This window comes from Anastrepha ludens, chromosome X, assembly GCF_028408465.1.
Source record: "Anastrepha ludens isolate Willacy chromosome X, idAnaLude1.1, whole genome shotgun sequence".
Classification (NCBI taxonomy): domain Eukaryota; kingdom Metazoa; phylum Arthropoda; class Insecta; order Diptera; family Tephritidae; genus Anastrepha; species Anastrepha ludens.
Genome location: NC_071503.1, coordinates 8,563,684 through 8,574,275, shown reverse-complemented (window position 1 = coordinate 8,574,275; position 10,592 = coordinate 8,563,684). Strand labels below are relative to the sequence as shown.

At 46.1% G+C, this 10,592-nt stretch overlaps 2 protein-coding genes across 2 annotated transcripts; one reads left to right on the top strand and one right to left on the bottom strand.

The window, feature by feature from the left end:
- Positions 1-274: 274 nt before the first annotated feature.
- Positions 275-1,150, bottom strand: LOC128869731 (uncharacterized). Its single transcript, XM_054112335.1, has one exon. The coding sequence runs from the start codon at positions 1,148-1,150 to the stop codon at positions 275-277; it is 876 nt and encodes a 291-aa protein (XP_053968310.1).
- Positions 1,151-2,185: 1,035 nt separating this feature from the next.
- On the top strand, positions 2,186-3,028 carry LOC128869730 (uncharacterized). Its single transcript, XM_054112334.1, has one exon. It carries the CDS (start codon positions 2,186-2,188, stop codon positions 3,026-3,028), a length of 843 nt encoding a protein of 280 aa, XP_053968309.1.
- Positions 3,029-10,592: the final 7,564 nt, after the last annotated feature.

The following is a 10,592-nucleotide window of genomic DNA, read 5'->3' as shown; positions in this document are numbered from 1 at the left end:
AACTGTGATATTGGGATAAAGGTTAGTTGATTATTTATTAACAACGCCGCTCTGGGACGGTCTTTGTTGGCAGCATATATCAACTTACCGTTTGCGCTCTGGAGTCCCTGAATGACTCCTTTACGTACCCATGGTTCTTGAATGAAAGCTACATCCAAGAGTTCTTGGTTAAATCTCCTCGTAAGTGCGTCCGAAGCTGCTTTTGCGTGATGGAGATTTATTTGAAGGCATCCGAGTTGCCTTCTGGTGTTGTAGGGTTTACGCTTAGGCCAGGTCATCTAGTGATCCTTCGTTTGGCAATGGCTGCCTTTTTCTTGCCTCGGTTGCTTTTCAGCAGGACTGCTTCCTCAGCGGACATCTGATCCCCCCTTCGATCCTTGTTGTGGCTGTGCGCTTTTTTTTCAGCCTGCAGCGGGGGTCGCATGCGGATACCCTCGGCCACGTTATGGCGCCATGTGCCGGAAGTTGTTGGCTTTTCTGGCTCGTGTCTGGAGCAGCTGGCCTTATCGTCCTGGGCTATTGAAGCCGTTGGAGTCAAAGTTCCCGCTTCCTCAGAGCTTTGTTTCGCCGAGGGGTCAGGGTCCTGTTCGGTAACCTTAGGCGGATCAATCGGGCCTTTAGATTTTGGCCGAAGTTGGGTTTTACCGAACTCGTTGTTGGAAGTCTTTATGACTTCTGCGGAGATTGGGTCAATAGCAATGGTAATTTCTACCACAGTACCCTTGCGCACTCTGTTGAGCACCCGCCAGTCATTGGTGTTGAGGCCCTCGTTTTGGCCGTCAAGGAGGCTAATAATATCCTCAGTTGAGGGGCTGTCCAATTCTGGAAAGTGACCAACGAAGATTTGTGGGCGCGGTATGTCCGTCTCCTGCACAATCTTCAGCTGTGCATCTTTCCACGGCTTCAGCTTAGGAACTACTTCCTTTAGCCAATTAGCCATATCATCGCAGCCGCATGATATAACTATATATCCTGGGCGAAAGGTGCAGCTATTAAATTTGGGCTTTGCAGCGCCAGTCTGCTTTTTCCTTATCGCCTCCAGGATAGCATGTTGTATGGCCGTTAGTCTTTCCGTCGACCATACTGTAGGGGGATAGTCAGGAGGAATTATTCCCAACTTCGTGCTACACGCCGCGTCTTTGTAAGACATTTTTGTTGAGTCTACCTTGACTTCTGGATTAGGCACTGCTGCCTTTGGTCCTTCCGTTTCGGTAGTCTCTCCTGCCTTTTTTCCAACGCCGGCAGACACCTTGCCGTGGTGCGGAGGCTTAGTCGAATCACTAACCAGACCTTACCAATGGATGATAGTGTTGTCACTTAAATACATCCCAGTATTGAGCGAATGCACTTCATTCCCTTGGTTCGGGCTGCTTTTTGAACGATGACCAAGCTCTGCCCTGGGTCGGAACAAGGTGTTATACGACTCGTGCCGAGGTTCAGCCTGGCTGGGGACCCAGACCAAAAATAGCCCAGTCTTGAACGGAGTGCTCCGGATACCTGGCGACCTCCGGTTCTATCTAGCCTTACCTGTGCACACGGACCTCTGTACAGGCGGACCTCCCTTGTCCGACACTCGTGGGACCAAAATGAACATGTCAAACAAAAAAAATAACATTTTTTACAAGGAGGTCGGTCCTCCCAAAAAACCAACAAAGGTGGCTTCGACTACTGCTACAGCTGAGAGCAAGGCAGTGGTCAGACCGCCGCTATTAGGAGCTAGAGGGGGCATAAGCGAAAGGGCTGGTCCCAGTACGAGTACTGCAGGAGGCAGTGGGGGGCGAGGAGGCTTGGGTAAACTGGCCTCAAATCAGTCAATGGCAGAAGCTGCGGGGGCAACGCTGCGTAGGACAAATAACCCCCATCCCACCTCAACCTCTTATAGAGGACGGGGGTCGGCACCTGCTTCTAGGATTAACCGGCAGGTTGCCATAGAAGGGCTTAGTACCTCTAGGCAGTTCATAAGCGCAGAACGGGGGGGGGGCCGGCTAAACATGTCCGTCCCTCCAAACAAAACTATTATGAAAAGAAGGCGGCCAGCAGGGTCATATTTAGACTAGGAGAGGTAGCAACAGACCAGCTAACCGAAGACCAGGCTAAATCGCTAGAGTGGGCAAAGGGAGTAATATCCGACTTGGGAAAACCGGCGGGTGCTACTCCCAAAAGACAACGGTCTGCAGAGCAGACAATGGAAAGGGCCGCCAAAAGACAGAAGGCAGGTGGCCAAAAATATCCAACCTTTAGTGAGGTGGTAAAAGGCGGCGGTGAGATACTGGCCGTCATCGACAAAGGAGAGGAGGAAGGAGTGATTCCTAAGGAAAAATGGAGGTGGATTGAGGAGGCTAACGCCGAAGTGTACCTTCAGATCCTAGAGGAGCACCCCGGACCCCCTCCCCTTTGTCATGACGCAGGCTGGTATCAAGGTAGAGCAAAACTCATCGCCTGCGAAGACAATAGGTCAGCCACGCTCTGCAGGTTGGCCGTAAACAAGATAGGAGAGGTTTGGCCGGGTGCCAAACTCGATGCGGTCAGCAAGGATGAAATTCCAAGCAGGCCTCGAGCTCGAGTTTGGATTCCGGCAAAGCCGGCAGAGCCAAACAAAATTGAAGAAATTTTCAAGTCCTGCAACAGAGACCTGCCAACACATAATTGGAAGGTAGGGAGAATAGAGGAGCCAGTAGAAGGTAGGCGACAGGTGATGCTCATCCTCAATGGAGAATCGCTCGGCTCTTTGACGCAGAAAAACAATGTCGTGAGGTTCGGGTTCGTTGACGCAACCATTCGAATCTATCGCAGCGACGAGCCAGCTTTGAACTCAGATGAGGAGAGTGACAAAGCCAGCTTGCGGAGCGATACTGCAGAAGGGTTGGCCAACAGCCAATGCTCAACCGACTCGGAGAGGCTGACCGGTGTGGGGCCGCTTTTTAACGAAGATGATCTCCTTGATGACATTGAGATCTCGGAGGAGGACGTCGAGGTCACGATGGTGGAGATGAAACGGACAGATTCTCATGAAGCTGATCCAAATTAATCTCCACCACTCCAAACTTGCGTCCGCGCATCTCTCCGTCCGCTTGGCTGCCGGTGGACTTGACATAGCCCTCATTCAAGAGCCGTGGATATACGGCAATAAAATCTGCGGCCTCGGAGTGAAGGGATTTAAAATGATTGCCGTACAACACAGAGGTAAGATTCGTAGCTGCATCCTCGCTAAAAATAATATAAATATCTTCTTGCTCCCACAGCTTAGTAGCGGCGACATGGTGGCGGCAAGCATCGAGCTCGGGAAAACCGGTTTTTGGCTAGCCTCCGCCTACATGGCCTATGACAGAGAAGCTCCGCCGGACGAAGTCCGTACTCTGGTGCAAGAGGCAGCCCGGAAGAACAAACATTTGGTTGTCTCCTGCGACGCAAATGCTCACAATATCCTGTGGGGGAGCAGCGACACTAACTCTAGAGGTGAGTCACTACTGGACTTTATCTTAGAAAATAAAATTAGTGTTTTGAATTTAGGCTCAGAGCCGACTTTTGTCACTATGAACAGAGAGGAAGTTTTAGACATCACCCTGGCTTCCGACATGTTCTCTAATCACATTAAAAGATGGCGAGTTTCAAACGAAAATTCGTTCTCAGACCACCGGTATATTGAATTCGAAATCGACACTAGGTCTCCCCAAGTTAGCCAGTTCAGGAATATACGGAAAACTGACTGGGGAGTTTACAATAAAAAATTAAGAGCTTTACTGCCAAAGAAAGCCCCCAAAAACCCCACTACTCGTGGGGAGTTGGATAAACTGGTTAATCAGGTAACTAAAGCAATGAATAGCTCGTTAGCAGCCAGCTGTCCGGTTGTCCGACCCAGAGGGAAGTCTAAACCACCCTGGTGGTCCAAGCAGCTAACCTCACTACGACAATCCCACAGAAAACTATTTAATCTGGCCAAGGCCTAGAGAAGGTCAGAGGACTGGCAAGCCTATAAGGCTGAATTGAAAAACTACAAAAAAGCAGTTAGAACTGCGCAGCGTGAATCATGGCAAAATTATTGCAAAGAAATTGAGGAGACTTCAGAAGCGGCCAGATTAAGAAAAATTCTCTCAAAGACGCCATGCAACCTAGGCTACCTACAAGGTCAAGGGAATACATGGACTACGTCAAGTGAGGAATCGTTAGGTCTTCTCCTAGACACACACTTTCCAGGTAACACGCCGGTGGAACAAAACCATTCCGCCAATAATGAAAGGCAATCCGACCTAGGAAATCTCTTAGTTACACACTCAAAAATCGAATGGGCTATTAATACTTTTGGTCCTTATAAATCGCCAGGAATGGACGGTATCTACCCCGCTGAACTGCAGCAATCACGGGGCATTGTACTACCGTTTATCAAAATTGTCATTAGAAGTTGTCTTAACATGGGCTACATTCCGCTAGGATGGAGGGAGGCAAAAGTCTCCTTCATACCCAAGGCAGGTAGGTCCTCACACACTAACCCTAAAGACTTCAGACCCATTAGTCTAACGTCTTTTCTTCTCAAGATCCTGGAGAGAATAATAGATGAATACATACGGGGTGTCGTGCCTTTAAATAGGCTCTCTTCGGCGCAACATGCCTATACTAAAGGGAAGTCCACAGAAACCGCCTTACACTCACTCGTCGGATTGGTGGAAAAAAGCTTATCAGACAAAGAGTTTGCATTGGTTGCTTTCGTAGACGTAGAAGGCGCCTTCAACAATATAAATGCAAACGCTATAGTAGATTCATTGGAAGATTTTGGAGTTGAACCACATATCGTAGCCCTGATAGAAGATATACTCATCAAAAGAAAGGTAACGGCTAAATTAGGAAGCACTACTCTAAGCAGACAGGTCTGCAGAGGCACACCACAAGGTGGAGTCCTCCCCTCTTCTTTGGATTTTGGCAGTAAACTCCCTGTTACTGACCCTGGAAAGAGGGGGTTGCCACGTCACAGCTTACGCAGATGACGTAGCAATCGCCGTTAAAGGCAAATATCCTAATACCCTTATGGATATTCTGCGCTCTAACATGGCCACGCTTAGAAGCTGGACTGAGAGCAGGGGACTCGATATAAACCCCTCAAAAACTCAAATAATTCTCTTTACAAAGAAACATAGGCTCCCTATAACCTCCCCGCTAATTTTTAAGGGTGTGGAGATTCCTTTGAAAGAGGATGTCAAGTACCTAGGACTCATATTAGACAGGAAACTCACGTGGAAATCTAATATTGATGAAAGAGTAAAGAAGGCCAACGTTGCATTATACACTTGCAAAAAAGCGGTCGGTATCAAATGGGGACTAACACCCCGTATTACGCACTGGCTCTATACTTCGGTAGTTAGGCCAATCTTAATGTACGGAATACTTGTATGGTGGCCATCTGCTCAAAAGGCGACTTACGCTAAAATCATGAGTAAGGTCCAAAGAACAGCTTTTTTATGCATCTCTGGCGTTCTAAGGACTACTCCAAACAAAGCGCTGGAAGTGCTAATCAACTTACCTGCCCTAAATCTGGTAGGAAAACACGTGGCCGCCGCCTCGGCGCTCAGACTAAAAAGTATGGCGCTATGGAAAGACCGGTGCTTTGGCCACGCTTCCATTTTGCACTCTCTGAATAGTCATAAACAAGAAATAGACTACTCTATCCCTAGACTCACCTTCGAAAGGCTCTTCAAGACGAGTATACCGTCAAGAAGGGAGTGGCATACAACAAGACCATGGAGAAGGGGAGAATTAAACTTTTATACAGATGGTTCCAAGCTAGACGATAAGGTTGGCTACGGAGTTTTCTCGAAGGAATTAGGACTGGAACTACCGTTCGACTACCAGACTACTGCAGCGTCTATCAGGCTGAGGTAGTAGCTATAAAAGAAGTGGCTACATACCTAAATACGCACGCCGTAACAAAAACGACTATAAATATATTCTCGGATAGCCAGGCGGCCATAAAATCAATGAATGCGGCTTTACTAAGATCGAAGGTTGCACAGGAATGCCGGGCAGCTCTAAATGATATTAGTGACGTATTCAAGGTCAGCCTTATTTGGGTTCCGGGACATAGAGATATTGAGGGAAACTGTAAAGCAGATGAGCTAGCCAGAAAGGGTACCGCTCTCCAACTGCTGAGTGATAAAGGTGCCATTGGAATACCCATGGCCACGAGTAAACTAATAATAAAAAAACCACTTTATCCAAGAGGCCAATAGGTCATGGAGAAATGAAGATACGTGTCTAACAGCTAGGCTACTATGGCCGCAAATAAACAAGAAAAGAACAAAGGAACTGCTTAGTCTCTCAAGAGACAATATCTCGAAGGTCGTGGCTTGTTTAACCGGTCATTGGCTATTTGGCAGGCATTCCTCGAGACTAGGAGTTTTCTCCCATGAATATTGCAGAAGCTGCATAGATGAGGAAGAGGAAGAAACAGTTGAGCACTTCCTTTGCAATTGTCCAGCCCTAGCTAAAATCAGAGCAGGTTGTCTAGGTAAATACTTTTTTAATTCTCTTACAGAACTGTCTGGCGTGGGGTTGGCATCAATACTACGCTTCATAAGAGCCACGAAATGGTTCCACGAAGGAAGATAAATGAGGTTCCCGTGTAGCACAGTGGTATCACAACGGACCTGTAAGGTCTAAGTGAGTTGGTCGTGCAGACCGACTACCACCATAACCTAACCTAACCTAACCTTCCAACGCTGGAGCTCCCCTGTAAATTGGCACGTTTAGGGGAGCTTTGCTTTGGCGTGGTGCTGCTGGAGCGTTGTCGCTTCAGATCAGCTGGTTTTTGAGCCAACTCTCTTGCCTCGTCAATGCTGTGACCTTTTCTCAGGAAGTACTTTAGGCGCTTTCTGGCGGCACCGCAAAGCCGCACCTTGTCTTCGTCCTTTCTTCCTGTGTCACGAGTGGGAGAAGATAATAGTTTCTCCTCTTCCTCTGGTGATATGGTAGAAGCTTTGCCATCTGGCCCCAGGGCCATGTCGTCAACTTCCATATCGGTGCTTTCGCTGACAGTCGCAGGGCACTGTTTGCCCTTAGCTGCCTGCGATGTTGTTGGTAATTCGGCACTGTTTACCGAAAGGTCGTTATCGACCTGGTTTATATTAGGCACTTCTGCCTTTTTTAATAAGTTGTTCGACTCTGCCATGTGGTCCCACTAGTGAAGGGGAAGGGAAGGTCGAGCCACGACAGTGCCCCGGTGTCGCGGTAAGGCTAATTACAACCAGAGGGCGCCCGATATCTGGAGGTCACCGTTATAAGACACACTTACGTAGTGCCATTCATCCTATAGGCACGGTTCGAATTACACCTAGGATTACGGGTTTTTTCGAGTTATGCCTCTCTAGATCCGCCATTTTTGGTTAAAAGCAGGGGCACCTCGTGCAGGAGTGGCATTCTGCCACAATGGTCGGTCTTTAGGCTACTGGCACAACTGCCATACGCCTCTGTGTGCATTCCCCCAAGAAGCAACGTACACTTCACCCCCCTGCTCAATATTACTATTCTTTTTTTTCAATAATTATCCTGGAGGATCTTTAATAGCGACGGTGCCTTTAATAGTTGGCATCCAAACTGGGGATCCCCAAAAGCAACAGCAGAGGTAATAAGCTCTTTAAATTCGTTAGTCAATCAAGTCTAATTCTTTTGAACGATGGCTCACCAACCCACTTTACAACACACCATACAATCACTCATGATGATTTAACCGTAGCATTACCTTCCATAGCCCTACAAAGTACTCGACAAGTAGAATCCTGCCTTTTCGGCAGCGACAACTTCCCAATAATCACAACCATCTTTAACAACCAATCAAACACCACAATAAATATCAGACCCAGGTTTAACCTTAATAAAGCTAACTGGAATAAATTAAGCATCCTATCGAATATACCATACTATGTCAAGCTAAACCACACAGCAATAATACAAATAAAGAAGCGGCCACGCTACACAAAATCATACTCCTAAGCGCAAGTGAAGCAATCCCTCAAACGAACTACAATACGAAAAAATTTACCCCTTGGTGGAACATAGAACTCAAAAAATTGAAGAAAGATAGAAATCGTTTTTGGAATAAAGTAAAAAGACACATAACAACTGAAAACATAGTAAACTACAAAAGAGCAAACGCTCTTACTAAAAGAGAACTTAAATTATCCAAAAACAAGGCAATGCATAAGTTTACAAGCCAAATTCACCCCCATTCACCCACTGGACAGATATGGAACACTATACGTCGATTATGCGGCTTAAAGCCACACCTTCCGATACACAGTAGCCCTACAAGATCCAATCCAAACTACCACAACCAATAAACTTACAATAGCCAACTCATTTGGAAAATACTGGTCAAATGAAGCCAGCGACACCAACTTTGCACGATCATTTTTAGACCAAAAATACTCCTCCTTAACACCAATTAACAGCTTAACCCCAAGCAAAACTGCGCTCCAAATAGAAAGCGATATAACTCCAATAGAACTCTCTATAGCTCTGTCAAAACTTAAGGGTCGCACCCTTGAAGGTATTGATAAAATTTCTTACCCCATAATAAAAAACTTACCGGCGGCCATGAAAACCCGTTTACTTAGTCTTTATAACAACATTTTGAGCAATCAAATTCCCTAAATGTACAATAAAACAAACCAAGATAAATCCTCCGTCCAATATCCTTGAATCCGGTCTGCGCAAAATTATTAGACAAAGTAGTAGCTAATCGGCTATGGTGGTTTGTTTCCTGCAACAAACTACTACATAGCCAGCAAACCGGTTTAGAAAGGGTAAATCAGTGTCTGATTATCTAGTATATCTAGACCATCAGATCACGTCCTCCTTATCCTAAAAAAAAGCATTTGTCAATTATCTCACTCGACTTTACTAAAGCATATGATAAAATCGGAGTACACACCATTCTAGACCAGCTTTCAGAATGGAAAATAGGTCCTAAAATATTAAACTACATCAAAAATTTTATGACAAACAGAAAAATTCAAATAAGAGTAGACTCGCACTTCTCCGAAACATATCCACTCCAGAAAGGGATACCCAAGGATCCCCAATTTCAGCCATACTATTTCTTATAGCATACCACAAACTCAGCTACATTTTATCATTGCAAAAAGAAATAGACTTTCTGGCTACGCAGACGATTTCACTCTCATAGAAAAAATGAATAAACATGAAAATACAAACATAGATCTCAACGACATTCACAATGATATTTTGAACTGGTGCAATTACTCAGGTGCAAGCCTCTCAACAGAAAAAAGTAAACACATACACATATGCAGGAAAAACACTGTCACAAAGGGATAGTGGGAACCTAAAGGTGACAAATATTTATAAAGTGGGTGCTTCAATGACAAAACAATAATAGACCGTTTGTGTTTTATTAAATCAGTCTCGTTCATATTTCAGCAGGAGGTATATTATAATAATTAGGCGTTGGCATTGGTATCGAGTTTTGGATGTGTGTCTCTTGCAGGGTAATTACGTGTGGTCTGATTTGTGTGAGTAATATTTGTAGTTCAATGTAGCAGTTTTGGTATCCTCGTGTATTCTATTGTATGATTTTTAGTGAGGGTGTCACATATCAGTAGAATAGATTTTTTTTTTGTTGTCGGGACAACTAGCAAGTGCACACTCAGACATTAATTAAGTCCATTGTACTACACTTGGATTCCCTTTTAATTCTCTTTAAATCTACCCGATGTCCGAAGAAATCTGAGTAGATCTTGTGGTGCCAAGGAGCCAAGATGGTCGCTTCTCAACACATCAGTGCCAAAGACCTCAAACCTGATTCGAACAAATGCGGGGCAGACACACAGGAAGTGGTCCACCGTCTCATCCTCCTCTTCAAAAGCTGGGCAGAGTACACTGTCTAAGATACCCAACCTTTCCATGTGCTTTGCTCATCATCAGTCCAACCAGCCGTCTGCAGTCCCCTCTGCTTAATGACAAAAGGGTTTGCGACAGTCGATCGGACATGACGGGTAACATCAGTTTAGTCCATCTGCAGCCTCTCTCAGCCTGCCAAGCTCGCTTGTGGGTGGTAGTTACCCATTTGCTCACCGTGGCTGTGATGGCCGCAGAAGGGAGTGGCAAATTGGCATCTTAGTTAAGGAGTCAGAGGTCTCGTTATCCGCGATACCCACGTGTCCCGGGACCCATGTTAGCATCAGGCTATTATGTCTACCGACATAGTTCAGCCTGGATTTACAGGACTTGACTACCCCTGATGTGGTTGGAGGGCTGTCTAAGGCCATAAGCGCAGCTTGGCTGTCGCTGCAGACACAAATAGATCTGCCTCTTCATCGTTTTTCCACAACAAAGTTCATCGCTTCTTGAACTGCATACACCTGCATTCCAAGAGCAAAGTGCAGTTTTATCCCGCTGGATTCCTCGTAGACCCCCGAGCCGGAGCCATGCTCGGTCCTGGAGCCATCCGTAAAAATGCGAAAACAGTGTTTGCCGGGCTCATTTTCGGAGTCTTCCCACAGCTCAGCCTCTGGTAGCACTAGACTGTATCTCTTTTCAAGTGCGACTCTTGATGGCATGGAGTCAAGGGGCATGGAGAAAATTGT